Source organism: Anolis carolinensis, chromosome 3 (genome assembly GCF_035594765.1).
Source record: "Anolis carolinensis isolate JA03-04 chromosome 3, rAnoCar3.1.pri, whole genome shotgun sequence".
NCBI lineage: Eukaryota > Metazoa > Chordata > Lepidosauria > Squamata > Dactyloidae > Anolis > Anolis carolinensis.
Window position 1 is genome coordinate 234,480,220 of NC_085843.1, and position 22,283 is coordinate 234,502,502.

At 42.4% G+C, this 22,283-nt stretch overlaps 1 protein-coding gene across 2 annotated transcripts in view; it reads left to right on the forward strand.

Moving 5' to 3' along the window:
- Positions 1-22,283, forward strand: part of r3hcc1l (R3H domain and coiled-coil containing 1 like) — a 42,851-nt gene that overhangs the window by 10,898 nt on the left and 9,670 nt on the right. For both annotated transcript variants that reach the window (XM_062976367.1, XM_062976365.1), the window contains exon 2: positions 12,655-14,513. In XM_062976367.1, the coding sequence (XP_062832437.1) occupies positions 12,669-14,513 (1,845 nt within the window). In that variant the 5' untranslated portion in view covers positions 12,655-12,668. The remainder of the gene's footprint in view (positions 1-12,654; positions 14,514-22,283) is intronic.

Consider the following 22,283-nt stretch of genomic DNA (forward strand, 5'->3'; position numbering starts at 1 on the left):
TGCTGGTGCCGATGTGGTGGAGGCTGTTGTGCTCAAAGGATGTGCTTTCTCCTAATGTCACAGTAGGCTCTCCCCATCTCTCATAAAGGAACAAATGTGCTTTCCCCAATGGCTGCTGGTCTCAGGGGAATACAGTTTGTGAGATGCCAGGTGCTGCTGCCAAGATTGGGGTGCTGACAGGAGGATTATGTTTCAAGGGTAAGTGGTTAGAGCAGTGCAGCTGCAGTGTAATGTAAAGTATGTGTACATTTTGATTTGGGTTGTTTCTAGTGCCTTTGCTGGATGCCACCCCTTGTTGCCAACTTGTACTACTCCATGCTATTCTGTGTTCCTGCCTCACAACAGGGTCCCTACATGTGTTGTGTTTTACCTCTGTTTAGGCCTAGACAACCAAAGATCCGATGACGGTTGTAACTCTCTCCTTCATTTTTTGTGATCCTCTGTGGTACAGTTTTCCAAACATTTTACGTTGGTGACATACCTTTTTAGACATGAATTATTTTTAAACACAGCAATTCAGCTTTATTAGCAAACCAGAGGTTAAATCAATCTCTAATAAGATATACAGACACATACATACATTGTAGTGATGGAATGTATGGGGACATGAGGTATCTCAGAAAACCTTTCATTTATATATTTAAAATATATGATTTGTAAGATTTTTTTATTGTGTCAGAAGCAAACATAGTGCAAGTCACTTCTGGTGTGAGAGAATTGGCCCTCTACAAGGATATTGCCCAGGGGACATCTGGATGTGTTACCATCTTACTGGGGGGCTTCTCTCATGTCTCTGCATGAGAAGCTAGGGCTGACAGACAGTAGCTCACCCTGTCTCGTGGATTCGAACTGCCGATATATACTAATAAATATGTTATTATTTGTAAGATAACATATTTCCAAGATTTTTGTCATTTCTTGTTACATTTGCACAACACACCTATACACTGCAATGGCACAGTAACAATTTGTGACACACAGTTTGGAAAGCTCTGCTCTATAGAAATTTCAATTTCTATTAGTGTGGCCCTTTCTTTGCATGGATATTAAAGGCTATACAAATATCTGTGTGAAAACGTGGAATTTTTGTGTCTCTATGACATCTCCCTATAGATTCAGAGGAAGAAATCGGCAACAGTGTTTCCTGTCAGCCATGTTGCCTGGCCTATATGCATCTCAGGCATCCTCAGTGTATGTGTTGCTGGAAAAAGGAAAACTGTTTAATTTTGATTGAATTCCAGAAAGATGTATAGAAATAATGACAGAGAAAGGAGGGCAAATTTTAGATGTTGAGTAGAGAAAAAGGAAAGGTTGTTAGAATGGTTTTGAAACATGATCACACAGAGATGCAGACAGAAAAAAGAAATTAATAGAAAATGGGTTTAAAACGAAAACACTTAAAATGGAAATAACAGTTCCTTAGTGTAGCAGTATGACTATGAAGTCATTAAAAGTGGCTGTCAGATTAATTTGATTTGGACGCCTGTCCCCTGAAAGGTTGTTTTCTCCGAGAATCATCGCCAGACTTCCATTTTTGGCTTTATGGCATGTCCAGTTTGGACACTATCTTGTTCCTTGTATAGTTTTTCATTTGCAATGTTGTGCAGTTTGGATTAAGGTTTTTTTTTAAGCACAGAAGTTAGAGCAGCAAAGTTGGAAGTTGTGTTGTTCAGTGTAGTGTAAAGAGGAGACACGCCAAGGGACACTGATTCAACCCTCTGAGCATGAAATCGGTTGGTGCCGAGGCGTGGAGTGGGGAGGGGGGCGTCTGATGGAGTGTGTAATAGACTGCGGATACAAGGAAGATACAGGATCCTGAGAAATGAAATTTGTGGGCTGCTTTTCTACTCCCACCCTACGAAACAAAACAAAACTGCAGAGGTTGACGCAAAAGCTATGGTCTCGTTAGGTTGAAGGCATCACAGGGCAAGGCTCCTAAGATGATAAGAGCCCTATTGGATCACACCAAGAACATAAGAACTGAGTCCCATCAGACCAAAGACCTATTTTGTCAAACCTTCTATTCCATCAATGCCTATTACAAGCCCACAGCAGGACATGAGTGTGAAAACATCCTCACACACACATACGTATGCCATGTCAGTAAAAGCCTTATTTTTCTATGGATTTTTCTGATCCCCCTTTAAAGCCACTCGGGTTGGTGCCCATCCCAATATCTTGTGGTTGCAAACTCCACCAATTTAATTATGTCCTCTCTGGCCTATTGGCAGCCAGTTAGATGGGAAGCCTATAAATCGGGCCTGAAAGGTTCAGCCTTCCCCAGCAGCTGGTGTGTGGAAGCACACTACCTTTGGATACTCTCATGTTCAGTAACTTCTTCTTGACTGTCTTCTCTGCATTTGTCTTATCTCCTTTTATCTCCAAGGCAGCATCTGTCACCACATATTATGGTGGCGAATTCTGTGTTATTTGGATGTTATATATGAATAAAAACTTTTATTTATTTATTTATTTATTTCTCACATTTATATCCTGCCCTTCGCACCCGAAGGGACTCAGGGCAACAATTAGATGCCAATACAGACCAATAAAAAACAGCACATAAAACAGTTAAAACTATTAAAATACATTATGAATGACAAAATATGCCTTTTGTGTGTTCTGAATCTACTTCTAATTGTTTTGATAGTTTGTCCAGATATTTTCGATAATATGAGAGAGAGAGAGAGAAAAAACAAACACCTATCTACTATCTTGTCAATGCCTAGCATTTAGGCAACTTTTATCATGTTTCTGTTAAGTCATCTTATTTTCAAAACCAAACAGCCCAATTGTTTTGAAATTTCTTCATAGTGAAAGTGCTCCAGAGTCTTAATTCCTTTAGTTGCCCTTCCATATCTTTTCAGCATTTCAGTGTAATTTCTGAAGCAGGGCAATCTGGTCTGTGCATGTTGTCTGGCCTGGATTCCATTTTACCCTTTGGGTAAATGTAAAACCACCTTTTACAGAATGGATGCAGTTGCTGTGTGCTTACAGATTTTACATGTTTGGTTCCACATAAGATGTGAACACTGTATTCCCACAGGTGCATCAATTGGGGAGTTACTATTGGACGAGGATACTAAATGTACATACATAGATATATGATGAGAACACTAATATACACACAAGTGTAATTTTCATGTATTTCTCCTTGAGTGACAAGGAGACAGAAAGGTTATTCAACAGGCTATAAACTCTGACATCAGTTGGCTTTTAATGGGAAATGTGACTGACCATGGCTCTTCAGACCATGGAACGGTGCCGGCTGTGCTGCTTCAAGATGACAGACTGGCAGATTTGTTTCATCCTAGATGAAGGATGGCTCTCCATTCTGAGGAGTGGGAAGTGGACAGATAAGTCATTTTATAATAATATAATTTTATTCTTGTAACCCGCCCCCTTTTCGCCAAAGGGATTTGGGGCAGCTTACATGGGGACCAAGCTCGAAAAATGATGTACAAGATATAAAAATGCATAACAAACAATATAATTAAAAGCAATTAAAACCACAGAATGAAAGCATCAAAGCATATTCTAAGGAAGGTTTGTGATTTGCAGTCCCAGTTTGGGCTTGCAGTGTAGGTTTGGGTTCAATATAGGAATGGTTGATCATTCAGTGGACTCTAGATTGGAAGAAGTTAGCATGGCTGGATTGCAATATTCTCTGTAGTCAAATACTGGAACAACCAGATTTCATTATGTATTCCTGCATGATAGGGCGTTGGACTGGATGGCCCTTGTGGGCTCTTGCAACTCTATATGGTTGTATGATTCATGCTTGTGTAATTAAGGTGGCATCCTGTTACAAAAATACTTCATAGATATGGAATGCATGTTGATGAGACACTGTAGGATTATTAATTTGGTGGGATGATTTCATCATATGGGAGACTGACAGATAAATTCATTCTTTTTTCTTATGAGTAAAATTATATGTATTTTTTCTTTAATTTCACCCAGTCATGCTGGCAGAGCTACTGTGGACCTAATAAGCTGCTTTGGGGGACACATCTAGATTGTCAGTTCACTGTCCCTCATCTAAGTGATAAAAGTGTCACCAACAGTGATCAAAATACTCGACTCTCCAGAGCCATAGACTATATATTGTATTCATTGGAGGTTTTGTTTCCAGACTTCCTGGAACTGAGCCTTGAGCTCTCAGATGCATTGCAGTCATGTCTTTTCTTTATCTCTATGATCATCAAGGCTAAAAAGCATTGAACAGAACCTGAGATCCTTTTGTTACAGAAACTGTGGCTGGAAGGAAGCATTGAAATCAGCAAATGTCAGCAGCTGTAAGATAATAAATGTCCCCAAATTCACTTTGTTGCCATCATGTTGTTGGATTCTGGCTGGCCTGAGAGCAAGAGTGGCAAGTCTCTGATCCAAAAAAACTGCTATTAATGTTTTTAGAAACCAGTTCCTAGGGACCAGTGTCAATTTTTTAGGATGCTGGGTAACTAAATGCCTAGGGATTTTCCAATCTTGTCTGGGAGAGGTAATTTTCATCAACCCATTAATTTACCAGCAGAACTAATTGGTGTGAATTGGACATTCATTATGTGAAAAGCTGTATGTAAGGCAAACAACTGCTTGCATTAGATACTGGTGAGAGGACCCCAGCTAGTGGCTTGAGGTACACTGGGTAGTGGGAATATATTGCAATTTTAAGAAAAGCAATAAAAAGGAATGTTCATCTCTTGAAGTTTTATAGAAAAGACTGAACAGGTATCTATTACAGGTGGATTGTCAAGGGAATTCACTGTAAAGGAATTGATGTATCATGTATCTATAAGTACTTGTCTGTTTTGTGAAGGATGAGTGGATCATAGTCTGGGGCACTGGGGTTGGGATGTCAGAAACCACATTAGGGGAAAATCAAGAAGTGGAACTAGGGAATAGATTTGTGTGAAATGACTTCCTCTCTCTGTCCATCACATATGCTGGGCCTCTAGGTTAGGGGTGGGCAACCTGTTACCTTCATGACAATGGACTACAACTCCTGTCATCCCATTATTTGTTTTGTTTTGAGACATAGGATTCATGGGAGTTTCTGCCAACAATTTACAGAAGGTCACAGTTTCCTTGTCTTTGCTTTAGCTAGTTCATAATTCCATTTTTAAATCATATTACATTAGTTTTACAGATATGTTGAGAAGATCTGATCTGTACATTTCCAAACATCAGTTTTGAGTGCTGGCGAGTGTGGATTTTGTAGCAAATTGCTTGTTTGACCATCAAATAGGAACTTACATAGCCTAATTGTCCTTTCAATGCTTGTTGAGGTGGCAGCAGTTGGACAGCTATGTTTTTGTATTGTCTTTTTTTGGTTTGACTGCTAATTATTTCCATAGTACTAATTCTGCAATCTCTGATTAGTTCATAACGGCTTCATTGTGATGTCCAGTTTTGTGTTTGCCACAAGAATGAACTCTGAAAGGTAATTACCAGCAGTGTTGTTGTATGCCATTGCCCCTCTGGAGCTATCGCTAAGTCAGTTGCCATCAGAGAGCCCCTCAAGCACCCAGTTTACTTGAGCACGATCCCTTGCTCACAGTGGGTGTGTCTGTTTGGAAAGGAATAGATTAGATTTTGTGCTGAAAAATGACTCCTCCGGGCTGAAGCTGTCTTAATGATACGTTCTCTTCTCACTGAGTCAATAAAGATGAAGGGGACCGTTCTGCTGGTGAAATTAGCTTATTGGCGAATGGAAAAGATCCAAGATCTCTGCCTCAGTTAGGAAATGGATTGTAGATTCTTTACTTTGTGTAAAAGTTTGCTCCATGCTAAGAGCATGATGTCCTAGTTTAGGATGGCCTACAACAAGGGTCCCCAAACTTTTTAAACAGGGGGCCAGTTCATGGTCCCTCCGTTCATGGTCCCTCCGTTCATGGTCCCTTCACATATCTTATTTTGAAGTAAAAAAACAAACAAAATAGGAACAAATACAGCCTCAATGATAATAATAATAATTATCATCATCATCATCATCATCATAAAAATGATAAAAGGGGGGTTGGAAGAGACCTCTTGGGCCATTTAGTTCAACCCTCTTCTGCCTTTGTGCACCAAAAGCACAAAGCACCCTGACAGATAGCCACCCAGCCTCAATGTTGTTGTTGATTATGATGGTGATGGTGATGATAATAATAATCCATCACACAGTCCTAAACCCTTGGGAAGTGTTCGACTTGTGATTATGTGATTCGAAATCCAGCATATGTATCTCATTGGCTGTGTTATACTGTGTCTTTGTATCAATAACAACAACAACAACAACAACAAAGAGGGTTGGAAGAGACCACTTGTGCTATTTAGTCCAATCCCCTTCTGCCTTTGTGCACCAAAAGCACTAGCAAAATACCCCTTAATAATTAATAATTAATTAATAATAATTAAAATACCATTATAAACAAGCAAAGCTTTGGAAGGGTGCGCACTGAGAGAGGGAGGAGGTAGGAAAGGCATGTGCCTTTCCCTCCTCCCTCGCGCCGCACGCGCCTTCCTCGGTGGAGGAGGAGGGAGCTTCTGCCCTGGGGGCCGGATAAATGGCTTTGATGGGCCACATGTAGCCCCCCGGGCCGTAGTTTGGGGACTCCTGGCCTACAACTATTAACTTACAAAAAACCAACCCTATTAACAAAAAATTAAAATACAATTAAACCAAAAAAGGACAACCAGGCTTTGCAGGGAAGGGAGTTCCACAACTTGGGAGTTGCCACTGCGAAAACTCTCCTGTGCCCCCTGACATGGTGGTGGGACCAGGTGAAAGCCCTACTCTGCATATTGTAAACCTCAGGCAGCCTTATAAGGAGATACAGCTTTTCATTTAGTCTGGACCTAAGCCATGCTGATGTCAGAGAATGAGAAAATTAGTTATTTGAACTGGAATTCCCAAAATCCCCAGTTACCTTTTCTGTGCTTAATGTTGAGGCTGCACCCAGCAGGCATAACTGTAAGAGCAAGTGAAGGAAGAAGAATCTCAGATTTCTATGGATCTACATGTTGGATAGTAGAGCTTGTTCCAGATCTATATTCTAACAAGTTGTTAGAGAAATCTTACTGGTTTGTTAGGTTTGGCATGATGCTGAATAGTTGGGTACCTTCTGGGTGTAAGCCAGGCCATTTGTGATGTAAAGCCTGCCTATTTTTTAACCTGTTAGGCGGTTCAGGGAAAGTATAGCCCTCCAGATCTGGTTGCATTGCAACCTCAATTAATTCTAACCAGCATGTGAGACATGGGAGCTATAATTTTACAGTTGCAGGAGGCAGCAAGTCCCCCATTTTTCTATGATTGTGCCAGACAGAAATAGGCTGGCATGTATCTTAAATATGCATCCTGGACTGCCCTGTCTTTTATTTCGGGACACTGACCTTTTATTCTATATCTGTGTGAGATTTCTTGTGAGTTTCTTTTGCAACAGACTTGCTCCCTAGTCTCTGTGGCCCCCTGACACTCTGTTTACTGGGGACAGATCTGTTTTCACTTCAGATCAGATGAAGGGGAGAGGAGTATGGTGGGGAAGGCAAACACAGCCTAATGCACCGGAGGTGCCTCGGAAATGAGAGCCTTGGATGAATTCCTGGCCCTATTGATTGGTATACAGTTTATGCATCCTGACATTCATAATCTTGGTCTGCTGCTGATGGTCCAGATTAATGGGCCCAGGGGCTGTCCATCCGTCACTTCCCATTAATTACTAGAGAGGTGTTTTTCCAGTGATTTACCTGACAGTGGCCCATGATGAATACCCCTAAACAGAGTGGGCAGTGATTAATCATGTGGCCACACCCTTCCCCAACTCTTCCTTTCCCCTCAACCACAGGACAGAGCCTCGAGCCATCCGTCTCCATAAACATGGCCTGATGCATATTTATAGGGGCATGGGTCTGGCAGATAGCAGCTTTGCTGTTTGTGCCAAAGCTTATGAGAAATAAATCTCTCTGGCAAGTGGGCACCACAAGTATCTGGGGCCTTGGGGTGGTGGTTAGGCTTGAAGACTTTGCGGCTTGGGGTTTGGAGGGAAGGGTCAAGGGGTTTCAAAGAAGAGGAAGAGAAAGTGGCCAGGCGAACACCACTGAAAGGCTGAGAGTCAGGATTCCTGGACTGTGTTTTCTTTCTCTGGCAAAAGAAATGGGCTCTCGAGATCAAAACAATATTGCCAGATTCTTCTTAGGGTCCCTGTTATCCATTGGAGGTAGATGACATATAGTGGGTTTGGAGGGCAGGAGATTGGATCACTAAAGGAGTTTGAAATTTAAAAACCAGGGTAATCTTTTCTCAGCCCTGCTTCGATTTGCTGAGTGTGTAAACTTGGCTATTTATCTGGGAGTAATTTCGCCAACTATAGAATGTGTTTGAGATCAGTCATTGAGGTGCAGTGAGACAGAGTACCTAGCTTGTGTCTTGTACAAGCTGGGTGCATTGCAGCTGTTTGCGCTGGCTATGGTGCACCCCAAGTGAATTTTGCTATTTTGAACCATTCTTATAACAGCTCTCCATGCAGTCATGCCAGCCACATGACCTTGGAGGAGTCTACAAATAACGCCGGCTCTTCAGCTTAGAAATGGAGATAACTCCCAGAGTTAGACACAACTAGACTTAATGTCAGGGGAAAACCTTTACCTTTAACTACCGTTCTGAGCATGGGAGAGAGATCATTATCATCATCATCATCATCATCATCATCATTTAATTACTTATTAATCGCCCTCCATCCACGATGCTCTAGGCGATTTACAAGATAAAATTGTAAAGGATAAAAATACATACATACAAATATTGATTAAAAAAATATTAAAATAGATTAAAAGCTCTAGTAAAGAGCCATGTCTTGAGTGCTAGGGTAAAAGGCCCTAACTCACGCATGGCTCTCATATAGGGCGGCAAGGCATTCCATAAGGCAGGGGCAGAAACAGAAAAAGCTCTGCGCCTGGTCTGCTTGTGTTCTGTGTAGCCGAGATTCCTAGGACTTCTGGCACTTAATGATAAGTTCAAAAATAAGATCAAATCACCCTGTTCATTCTCTGGATCCAGTGTAGACAGTGCCTGTTACCCTGTGATTACCTTTTCCTGTAATTTTTCTGGATGTTTGTAATCCTCTGTTTGTCCTTTGAAATCCAGATGTGATGATACCTGTCCTGTCTAAGGGCAAACCTTCTCTTTTTCTGCACATTTTTTCATGGGGTAAACACCTTAACTACTGCTTGGCTCAATATTCAGCCTTCTCCCAACTCGGCAATTAAACTGTTCAGTTTCCTAAAGGCATTACTTCCCACATGTATCACATTTGTTCGCTTTGTATAGTCATATTTTATCTTAGAACATACATTCAGTATTATTGCCATCTGTCAATCCATATTACATCTGCTGTTCCTCTTTCTAGCTCAAAAGCAGTAATTGAGATGATATTGTCCAGTACTGTAACTCCTACCATCCCTCAATTGTGTTTTGTCTAAGGCTGATTCAAAGTAGAGTCCAGCACCATCTGGAGGACCACATTATGCCCACTCCTGATCTGAGAAGTTTATTTTTGTCCTAAATATTGCCCTAAACATATATGACTGCTGCTGCCTGGGCATTATGTTACTGCAGATACAAAAACATAGGCACCTATAAGTCTGGCGGGCCTTATAGTTGCAGTGATAGACAACACCTGGGACATGAATTTCATGCATTTGTTTTGGGCTTGTTTGGGGTATGTGTGAGAGAATGTAAGTAAAGTAGATTTAGCACTTATCTGCATCCAATTATTCTTCATCATAGGAAGGCATAGTTAACAACACACAGTCAACCCTCTAATCTACCCAAGGAAAGTTTTGGGACAACATTTTCTTCTCTTGCTTTATTAATCTGTGAACCATGTGTACTATATATTTTCACCAGTACAACAAACAAGAGGGGGGTATGCTTATTTACATCCTTTCTTGTTTGTTTGTTTGTAAGAGCTTAAAACTAGCTCTTAGGTATTTAATGGTTTGGGATATCTATAGTGCACATGTTATATATCTTTTGGGAATGCAATCATAAAGAAGATACCACAACACATCATAACTCCTCTCTTTGCTCATATTGGTTTCATTGTTCATGAGTATTGATAGATATTTGGATTTGGTGGAAAGAGTGTCCAAAACACTATGGTGGACTTCTTATCTGTGATTTTTAGAAGTACCTGGATCATTTATGACCCTAGAAGTACAGGTTTTTTTTATGCATCTCTGCATTTTGTGGGTGCTCTGTTCAATGAAAGGAGTATTCTGTGCAATGAAAGGAACGTATCTCCTCTTATAAGCCATCTAGAACTCTTAAGATCACCCGGAGAGACCCTGCTCTTGGTCCCACCAGCCTCGGCTGGTGGGAATGAGGGACAGGGCCTTCTTGGTGGTGGCTCCCCGGCTGTGGAACACCCTCCCTAGCAACATCCGACAAGCCCCGACTCTTCTGGGCTTTAGAAAGGCTTTAAAGACATGGCTGTGTGCCCAAGCATTCAATGAATAATCACCTAAGTCGACATGGTCTGAATCAAGGTTTAAGCATGAGGTCCTGGATTAATGGTTTCAATCACACAGATGTTTAAAATTTTATAATGTGTTTTAATAGTGTTTTGTTAATTGATTTGTATGTATTGTTTTGCTTTTAATGACTATATTTTGGGCATTGAATTTTGCTGATCTTTGTAAGCCGCCCTGAGTCCCCTCGGGTGAGAAGGGTGAGATAAAAATGCTGTAAATAAATAAAATAAAATTTTAAGCTCAGCAAAATCTGATTTTCCCACTTTCTAAAAGTCTAAGGAATTGAAATGCCAGACATTCTTAAAAATGTTCATTAAGAATCAGTATTTTGATGGTAACATGGACATCCTACATAAACAAATCAACACATATTTTGGGATGAAAGTTTTTGACCTCAGTTCTAATGGGTATTAATTGTTAAGAAATTCACCCAAACTACCTAATCACATGAAAGCATGTGTTATTCCCCCTGCCACGTAGCATATTCAAAGTGGGAGGCAATCATTATGTGGGCTTCATCTTGAAAGAGACTAAGTTGAAGGTCTAGCTTGTTAATTGAAGGGTGGTGGGTAGAAGAGAGACTTGCTCTTTGACTTATTTTGATAGTGGAAATTCACACTACCACCCACAAAAAGAGATAAATCCGTTGCTAATTCAGTGAGGCATAGATTAGGACATCTGAGTGTAAAAGAAAGCTTTCTAGTGAAACTCCCTATCCCATGACAGTGGAAGATAATATGGCAGATTTAGGCTAGAAGTCAAATATGGGCTAAACATGTTTACTTCATTTTATTTGTTGCATCTGTACTAAACTGCTTATTCTGTCTAGTTTTCTTATCCTTGAAAACCAAATGTTTCCTAGGTTTGGACACAAATATTTGTATACTTATCAGCTAGACCATCAGCCTGGGTGTGAACTTCCAGCATTTTGGAAATAGCAATCGCTTTTCTAATTTTAAAGAGTTGCTGACAACTATTACTGTGGTTCCCCTGCAGGATAGAGACAAAACAGATAAAAGCCTTAAGGGAGCTTGGTTAGAGTTTGTGTTAGGTGGGATCAAAAGGCTGGTGTGCAGGAGAAAGCAAATGGAAACTTGCCCATTTAACTTTTTGGAAATAGCAAGCCAACCTTGGATGCAGTATAAGAAAATGTCATAAAGCAGTAGAATTCTCTTCTGTGCTCAGTGCAAAATCATAGTGATTTATTTGGGCATGATTGTCCTTTTGGTTGGGCTATATCTGACAGAAAGCTACAAAGGATTGGATGCCAACGAACCACATGCAAGGTGTATAAAATGTGGACAGGTAGTTTGCTGATTTGAAAGAGTTGTCAAAATACTATGCCAGGGTATTTCTCTACACCTTTATAGGTTTTAAGTATAGATACACATAAAGATGAAGCATTTGAAGACAGAATGTTTAGAACTTCCTTGCTGTTGTATAATCTTGCATAGAATTACTTGTTTTTGAGCTCAGAGGGATAGCAGAGACAATCTGTTGCAACATTATTTTTTGTTTTTAAAGCATATTTCTGGTCATCACATTTAGAAAATGAATTGGATACATTTTAATAGTGGGGAAGTTATAAAGGAGTGTTGCAGGCAAGTGGGTATTTTTTCAATTAATTATTTCTCATCCATAATTGGTTATGTCTCAGTGCCTGACTCTAAAGGATATCCAATGACCATCTTCATTCTCTTTCTCATCCTCCTCTCTGTCTGTACCATTTTATTCCTCCCCCCCACCCCCCCAATCTGATGTGGCTTTTGAAAACTGGAAACCTGAAAGCAAATGAAGGAAATAAAAGCAACTGTACTCTGAATGTAAGATTTGGGTTCCCTTATCATAGAATGCATGCAGTCGTGGTTATTTATAATGCTGTTATAATTGAATACAATGGTCAAGCACACCGGTACTCTGGTCCCTTTCCCAAAGGAACTTGATTTCTCGGCTAGCTCTGCTTCTGCATTATCCGTCTTTCAGTGCAGTTCTGGTTTAGAAAAGGTGCCTTTTGGAACTTGGTCTGTTCCAAGGCAGACTAAATTTTACATAGACTGTGCTTTAGTTTCACACTTCTTCCTCACGCAAGCTTGAATTGTTGTGCTGAAGCTTTGGACTTATTGCTTTCCTCTCTTATAGATGCTGGAAGTACTATGCAGCCCGATGCGGAGAGAACTCGGCCACGGCCCAAAAAACCGGATATGGCTTTGTATGTTCCCAGGGGACGGCGGGATATGGCAGTCTCAAAGACCAGTACCAAATGTGGACAGGAAGAAAGCCATTGCACCACAGGGAAAGAGAGCATTAAGAAATGTAAGCCAGGGAAGAGCGCCAGAACTGGAAGAAACCTGCTTCATAGTAGTCAAGAAAAAACTGGTTTCCCTAGGCCAGCGAGAGAAGCTTTGTCTCTTGACTGGAGAAATGACAATGCATTCTGCCAAAGCCACCCAAGTCCAAAGGTACACAAAGAGGAGAGACTTCGTTCCCAACAGAAGCCCAAATTACACCAATCCTTGCCTGCCTCTAACCTCGTAAACCCAATGTCCATATCACTGCCCAACAGTGGGGTGGAGACACCTTTGGAGTGTTCCACTGCACCCAGTGCTAAATGCCTAGAGCAGCTGGAGGATCTCCATCTTCAGGCAGGGCAGACTGATATAGTTTGCACTTTGGGACAAGCTCACACTGTTCCATCAGCATATCAGGACCCCTTTTCTTTGCAAAGGACTCACACCCTTGGCAGGATCAAGCAGTTAGGAGCACTTCTCCCAGACCAGGTAGGGCTGAGTGAAAGAAGTGTGCAAGAAGGCAGCAGTGGGTTAGAGCTCATGGATCAGAGACAGGTGAGTGAAGTGAGTGTGTTGGCTAGCAAGGATAACATAATGGAGTCTGTACTCAAAGGTGAATCAGAACCAACTAGAATAAGACAGGGTGAAATATCTGAAAATGGAAGCAACGAGGTTCCAGATAGAACAGAAACACACAAGGATGACTCACCAGTGTGTACAAGTGAAAGACTATCTGATCAGGCAGCAATAGGCAAGAGTAGTCTGCTGGAGCACATTGATGAGAGCACTCTGGTTTGCACAGAGGTGGCTGGATGTGATCAATTTCAATGTCTAGATGAGAACAACTCCAGCCAGACCAAAATGGGTGGTGGGAGCACCCTGGAATACACCCACAGACAAATTGCAGAGCAGGCAGAACCAAAGGAAGACAGTAAAACCAAAGATGATGTTGCTCAGGCACAAATAAATGAGCATTGCACACTAGAAAATGGAGAAATGCATGATAGTTCTGTGTCTAAACACATGTCCGAGCAGAAGGGAGTGAGCCTGGAGCAAGTGTCTCACTACTGGGATGGGAATGTTTTGACAGGTAGCCTAAAAGAGAGTGCAAATAAAGCTTTTCAAGGTAGCTCAGGTATGGCAATAGACCATGGTTGTTCAGATTGGCCCTGTGGGAGATTAGATACTTTGCCCGGTTGTCTCTTCCATAGAGCAGAGGATCAAACAGAACCTGTGTGTAGCAATAAAGGTGGAGAGAAAGGCAGCTTCTCCAGTCCTGCCTCTAAGTGTGAAGTTGATATTTCTGAGGGTGCACATTTGATGGGAGAGGTTTGCTTGGACTTGGGAGATCAAAACACTGAGGGCAGAGACAGTACTGCATCTAACAGTTCTTCTCAAGGGGTTGCCTGCCAGTCCCTGGAATATGCCTCTGAGAAGATGGCTTGTTCTTCAGAGAGCATTTTGCCTAGCGGCAGGTCACCTGTAAGTCACACCTCTGTGGAACAATCAACTCATGGGGATGTGCTCATGAGGTTAAAGCACCCACTCAATGCCGAGGCAGAAGGAGAAGTTGGACAGAAAACACCATCCAGTTGGGAGGAACCTACTAGAACCTGTGCCATTCGTGAGGATGACAACATGACTGATGAGAGCTGGGATGCTCTGTTTAGTGATGATGGTGAATGCCTGGATCCACGTTTGTTGGAAGGGGTGAGTACTGTATGCAGATCATTTCTAGAGTAGAGGTCCATTGGATATAGTAGTAGGAATGGTGTGTACGTTGGGAGCATGTGGCACATCCCAGTCTGGAGCTAATGTAGTTTACTTTTAAGGTCCTAAGCAGCTTGCTCAGCCTGGAGCCAGCCTTTTTTTTTCCACAGTGATTATATTATGTGGTTTTTGGTTCTGCCTCTGTCTGTCTCTTTTTTTTCTTTCTTGGCAGATCATACCAAAAGCAATGAAACTAGAATTCTTTCTTTTTTCTTTTTGAGAAAGACGCACACACACACATATGTGTGTGTGTGTGTATGTATGTATGTGTGTGTGTGTGTATGTATGTATGTATATACACACACACACCCCTCAGTTTTCAGGAGAAACTGAAAATATTTCAAAATGCATCCATTATGGTAATGCTGTTACATTTTATTATCTCTCTGTGTGTACACACACAATAATTGCATTATTTTTGTGACTGATGAGAAAGAGACAAATAGAGAGGATATATGGGTTCAAGGTTTTGGTAACTTGCAGACCTAAGAAGCAAACAAAAAACTGCAGAATCAGATGTCCCTTGGCTACATTCCAGTCTGAGCATTCTAAACATTTAACAAAATCCACCACATATATCTTGGAACTCAGTGCTATGAAGACTAATAATGTGCTTTTTAAAAATTATAATGAACATGTAGAATGGGTTAGCTTCACAAACTTACCTATTGTATAGACATGTCCTGTGCTGATTTCTGTTCCTTTTAATAATAATGGGCAGAAAATCACATGTGTTCTGAAAGAAAATCAGTGGGGAGGTTAAAGAAAAATGTTGGTTTGCAGCTTGTGTGGCTAGTCTGTGGAACTCTCCAACACAACTCATGGCTGAGGAAGCATGGGCTAAGGACATTCAAAGCAAGCCGAGCTCCCTAATGCTTGCTAAACCTCTGTGGCAGAAGTGAGAAATATACTTGGTTGACAGTATATAAAATTTATGCAATAAAGCAGGCGGAAATACTGTGCCTAGTACCTGCTTTGCTATGGAGAAAAGCCATCATGATGACCGCCAGGCATGGAGAGACATACCGTGAAGTTTCATGGAAATGGCAGCTTTTTAATTGGTTCCGGCTTGTTAGTGTAGTGTCTTGCGATTGTAGTGTTTGAACGGATTGCCATGAGAAGCTCAGTATGGGGAATGCGCAGACTTCCCTTCGGTTTACGAGGAAAGCTCTGTGTCGGCTGGATGGCGGCGAGCCCCTTATTAAAGCTTAAATCAATACTGTAAACCCTGTACTTTTGGAGTGACACAAAGGTACCTAAAGTAACAAAGTATCCTAATATTGTAGCAAAGTGCATGCAGGCCTGCATAGGACTCGGGTTTATCTCAATGGATTAAGCTTGCTAATAGTTCCTGTGATCCATTGAAATTAACTAAGCAGGCTCATTACTAAGGGTTAGCTCATAAACCATCCTAAACTCTTGGTAATGGAGGCTGTTAAAACTCCATGGGGGCGGCTTTTACAGGAACTGACTTTGGGTTCACTGCTGCTTATTCCAGGCAGTAATGGCATGGAAATGAATGCCCCCACCCCCACCTCTAAATAGGTAACTTTCAATTCAGAATCCAGACCAGATTGTGCACGTGGTGCAAGGGAACCATCTACCAATCATAATATTTTAGTAAGGGGCAACTCATGGAGTAGATCCTGGCTATCTTGTTGAAGAATGGATGGGATTCCTATTTCACATACACACACACACACAATGACTGTCCTTTCATGTGCAGTTCATCACACATGTGTTTCCTCTTGATGGTGCTGTTTCTGTATATCAAGGCAGCCATGTACTCTACAAGAAAAAATTTGCAGAGGTGACATGCCCATTTCACAGAGCTTCATAACTCTGATGCTTAAGAAACTATTTTGGAGTGAGATGGAGAGAGGAAAATTATTTGCAAGCTGGGAGACACCAGGAAAAGGCAGGAGGGAATGGTTTAGATCAGTGGTTCCCAAACTTATTTGGCCTACGGCTCCCTTTCCAGAAAAAATATGACTCAGCACCCCCTGGAAAGGCTTAGAGAAGTGGGCAAGGCCTCCTGCTAAAGAAGACGGGCTGGGAGGGGGAGGTGGGCAGGGCCCCAAATGGGCGGCCAGGACTGGGATGGGTGGAGTTACGAGCTCTGAGGCAGGGCTGAGCTTCTATCCCTGTCCTGGATGCAGGGGGCGGGGCTATAGGAGCAGGCGGGGCCTATAGGAGCAGGCAGTGCCTGACAGGGCTGAACCTCTATACCCCGCCCCCATGTTCTAACAAGCGCCTCAGGGGAGGTATACAGAGGCTCAGCCCTGTCTCTTGGGAATAGGCCCCGCCCCCACCCTTGCCCTGCCCTTGAGTCCTAAAAGGCCTCTCAGGAGAGGCTCAGCCCTGTCTCACGCTCTTAGGAATAGGCCCCGCCCTTAGTCCCGCCCTTGAGTCCTAAAAGGCCTCTCAGGAGAGGCTCAGCCCTGTCTCATGCTCTTGGGGAGAGGCCCCGCCCCTAGCCCCACCCTTTAGTCCTAAAAGGCCTCTCAGGAGAGGCTCAGCCCTGTCTCGGGCTCTTGGGAGGAGGCCCCGCCCCGCGCCTTCCCTAGCTCCGCCCTCTGTCTCCCAACAAGCACCTCAGGAGAGGTATAGATTCTCAGCCCTGTCTCGGGCTCTTGGGAAGAAGCCACGCCCACTCCTCTAGCTCCGCCCCCTGTGTCCTAACGGGCACCTCAGGGGCTCAGCCCTGTCTACGGCACTTGGGAAGAGGCCCCGCCCCTCCCCTGGCCCTGCTCCCGTCTCCTAATAGGTGCCATCACCCCCCCCCCGTGTATCGCTGCAGTTCCCACCAGGGGGCGGTAGCGCCCAGTTTGGGAATCATTGGTTTAGATTATCAAGTTTAGAACTGTGTCTTTTTATTTCTTTTGCTGTATGGCTATCTTTGCTCTACTGGCCTTTTTGGTGCAGTCACATGGCTGCACTTAAATATACATAGTGTGGCCTGAAGTGTTCCTGTGCAACTCTTGGAAAAGGTATCTTCCCCTGTTGCAACACACAGGATCTCTTAACAAGGACACTCTCCAAATCTGGGAGTTGTCCTTCAGAGTGTACATTTTCCAAGTGGCTTCTCTGGTGGGACTTTTATTTTCAATTCCTGAGGAGAGACTTGACCAACTTGTAAGATTATGAATTCTGTGGTTTACAATCTTTTTAAATTTTAAATCAAGTCTGTGCTTGATTTACTGGTACCAGTAAACTGTCGACATTAAAAAGCACTAATTTTAGAAAGTCAGGGATAATTTACTTTCAATTATATTACATGTAACCTCTCCAAGCAAAGTGCAGCCAACTACATTCAGAGAGTGAAGTTGCAATAGCTGTAGCCAATACTCTTCAGAAGAATCGGGTGAGAGCTGCAAGCTGACTTGTGAAAGCAAAGAGGTAACTCAGGTCCCTTCTACACAGCTGTATAAAATCCATACCATCTGCTTTGAATTGGATTATATGGCAGTGTAGACTAAGATAATCCAGTTCAAATCAGACAATGTGGATTTTCTGCTTTGATAACCTGGATTATCTGGCAGTGTAGAAGGGGCCTATGATGACTTGGGTACTTTCAGGGGGTCCTACTATGGTTTGCATGTTTCTTCAACATCCTAATGGCTAATAACCTAATTACTGAAGAAGACTCCCAAACATTCCACTTGCTATGGTGAATGACAGACCCAGCCAACTTGCTTTTCACCTTTTAAAAGTAGAGGCAAGATCTTGTTTGAATCTTTCAGATAGGATAAAAATAATTGTGTTGTCATTTTCGCACAAGTGTTTTGTCAGAATCATACACGGATATGTGAGGGCATTTGTTTACATCAGGTTTCCCCAATCTATTGCTCTCCCAGTGTATTGGATTATAGTACCCATTGTCCCTCATCATGCCTGATCACGTTGCTGGGGATGGTTTGACTTGTAGCCCAACAATTTGCAGGGAAGTTAATTTTACGGAATATCTAGACCAGTATTCATGTCACGCAACACTATTTTAGCAGTGTCATTGTCCTTTGTTGTCCTGGAACAAATCTTATACTCTTTCTCCCCTATGTACATCTACCTATCCTCATGTCAATATGCATCTCCTTTCTTGTTCTGTTCCAGAACTGGGTGTACTTCCAGGCCTCCCCAAGAGTTCTTTTGCTGCCAAACTCTGACACAAGTTACTGTTACAAGATAAGCTTTATAGATGATGCAGATGGTACACAGTGGGAAAACATCCCAGTGCTTTTGCTTATGGGATCCAACATCTCTTCACAGCCAGTGGTAGAATTGGGCTCCAAAAGAATTCTACCCAGACTATTCCTGGCCAACAGTCAAATTCCCCAGAACTGGTTATATGGGGCATCCTGCTGGGGCATGGGGCCTGTCCTTTCCTGGGCAGGGCCAGTGGAAGATGGACTTCCAAGCATCATATAAAATGCAGAAGCAAACAAAGAAATAAAAGTGCATAAACATGGCCATTTCCCCCACATTAGCAATGAGAACAGTGCAAGCAGGTTAGCAATACAAATTACTCCCTTCCACACAGCTGCATAAAATCCACATTGGCAATGTGGACTCAGATAATCCAGTTCAAAGCAGATACTGCAGATTATCTGCCTTGATATTCTGGGTTATATGGCTGTGTGGAAGGGCACTCAGTCTGCTCTCAGCCATATTATCTTTTTTTAGCCTCAAACGACCATGCTAATGCAAGAAGTATCAAACAAGGTCACTGATACAAATTGACTTTTTCAGGCCACTGGGCAGTGGTTAATATTTGGCCATGATCCTAAAAAGAATGCCAAAACCTATCTACCTGGTTGCAGACAACGAACTCAGTGTATTCTTACAATTGTTATGCTTTCTAATAATTACATTAATGAATGACTGGGAATTATGCAGACCTCCATGTGTCATTACACTTTAACTCCCAGCATTCTTTGCCATTGGCTTTGTTGATTACAATTGCTGGTACTTGCAGTTCAACAACATTGGAAGGACTTTGTGATTTCCACTTTACATAAACACTGAGGCACATACAACTGCATTAATATAAGTACATGTATTCTGGATCTTTTTTGCTAGACTTGATTCCCCCACCCATCCAAGAGAATGGACTTTGAGTCAGCTTGTTGAGCAAAAGCTGGGCTCTGTGTTCATGAAGTCGGTAGATTTACTGTCTTGTAAGAGAAATTAGACAATGTAGTTGAAGCATGTCCTGGCAAACAGGGGTTGTGCTAGAAATTCAGCTTAAAGAAGAAAGTATTTTGATAATGAAAGAGAAGAAAGGACAGTAGCCAGGAAGAAGAACAGCACAAGATTTTTGTCAAGACCAATTATACCAAAGCTTGTACTTCTTTAATGAGGTACAAGATTTTGTGTGGATAAAACAGGACTTGGGTTGCAAACTGTGACAGATCTGGGGATGTGGTGTAGGCGGCATTCTTTCCTTCCATAAAAATCAGCATCAGAAGATGCAGAAAAATAAAAACATTAAAAGCTGCCAGTGGGGAATGACTCTAATAAAGAGTGCATTTACACTTATAGTTACACCAGAATCTGCAACAATATTCATTATGTGATATAGCATTATTGTGGGTCAACCTACCTTTGCCCTGCGGTAGATTATTCAAAGCAGTTTTGTAAAGTAGTAGGGGGAAGTGTTTTGCTTAGGTTAAAACCCTGCTCTTTTAACTGCATGTACACTAGGACGTTGGATATCAGAAGATTTTTGAGTATTCAGAAAAAGGTGGTAATAAAAAGGCTTCCAGCAAAATCCAGGGTTTGGGTTTTCTGTGCAGCTCTAACATAGTCACTGGGTTGATGTAGGTATGCACTTACGCATATCCCACTTGTGTTTTAAAAAGAACAAGATGCTGTAAAAATAGAGGAAAAAAATGGCAATCTTGAGAAAACAAATCACGTCTAAATAAAGTTGTGTCTGTTCTATTACTTGCTCCATGAAAATGAAAAACTTAACCTGGTCCCTCACAAAAAGGTCAGTGTGACTTACGTTGTATAGGGGCTTGTGTATTAAGGTTAGGAGCCTGTGAAAATGGGATTTAGGAGGACAGCCAGAAGATGTTGCCATATGCACGCCAGGGGAGGTGTTTTGAATGGGTTTATGTTTGGGCTGTCAGCAGACGTGTCTACACATGTCTGAGATAGGAGCAGTTCTATTTATTTGCAGACCATCCAATCCAGCTCTTTTTCTTTCAGTCTAATTAGAAAATAACCTTGTATCTCCCTCATTCAAAAAGAGATTATTTTTCCCAAGTCAGAACAGAAAAAATAATTTATAACAGATAACGTTTGTACTTGTATGTTTGGCACCATCAAAGAATATGGTTCTCTTTACAGACTTATGCATCCACGTAATTCCTTCAGTCACTCATAGAAACTGCCATCACCCATAGAAATGTAGTGTATCATGGGGATTCATTTTTGGTAAACTGCCTGTTTTGGGAGGCTGAAACCTCCCAGCCCCTCAGTGTATGCAGGATTAATACTCTGGAAATTTGAAGGTTGTGCATGTATGTCTCTTGGTGAGATAGATGGTAGATAGATGGTCTTCCCATGGGAATGAGGCTTGTCCAAAACCTGTCACGAGCACCCCATCTTGTGTTGTTTGTCTTCCCTGTCTTGAATGCTAAGGAAACAAGCAGCAGTCAGCATGCTACCCCGCTTGCTTGGAACATGGACCGCCACTGATAAATCTTGGAGAGCGTTGAGCCGTAGCAGACAGTCTTCATTTCCTGTGTCCTTTTGCTCCTTGCTGCCTGTGTATCCGCTGGCAAAGCCTTTCCCAGCACAGGACAAGCCTTGAGCATTAGCGATCTCTGGGAAGGAGACCGTGAACAGGAGGCTGGGACTGTGTTAATGCAGCGCTTAGGGTGCACGGTTCCTGTAAGCAACCCAAGACAGGAAGCTCCAGCATTTAATGGGCTTGCCCTCTTGGTGTGCAGATCGTTGCAAACATACTTGCAATAACGTGATGCCATGCGCCCCACTGCATTACTTGATACAAGCTTGCACTCCTAAGCTGCATAGACTAAAATTGCGCCGAGCACACCAAGCTTTAAGAAGTGTTCCCCCTCCTTCCCTTTTCTGTGGGCTCTATAGACAAATTCCAATTTGTGTGTGTGGTGAACTGCAGTGCTTGAATCTGTTGCCCTCTGCAGTAAGCCAGCATCCCCATTCTGTTGGTGTTTCTTCTGCTGGGTTTAGTGGTTTGTGAAGGGCAAGGTGCTCAAGCAGTGCGCTCTCTCAGTGCTGTCTGGTAATCTGCCACATCATTGAGCTTTATAAGGGCCCTGCTCCCTCAGGCCTGATCCTGCTGGACCTGGGTTCCAACTGCTTTGGTTCATAGCTTGGCTTCTGTTTAACCCATTGAGGCATGTGTTTCTTCCTGCTACAGCTCCATCCTTTCTCCCTCTTATTCTGGCAGGCTCTGACTCAACCACAAATTCACCTTCCTTATCTGAATTACCATCTCTTATTGACTGAAGTGGCTGGAATTTATATACTCTCCATGGACAGCCCTGGCTTTCATTGGTCCTGGGTACTTGGGGAAGCAGACAGGAGTCTGCCTGAATTATAGACTCCCTTCCCAACCCAACGTGTGCTGATCTGTGCAGCTTAGGGACCCAGCATGAGCGGCCTGTGCGCAAATCACCAGTAGCTGGGCCCAGCATTCAGCAATCAATCTCTCTCCCTGTA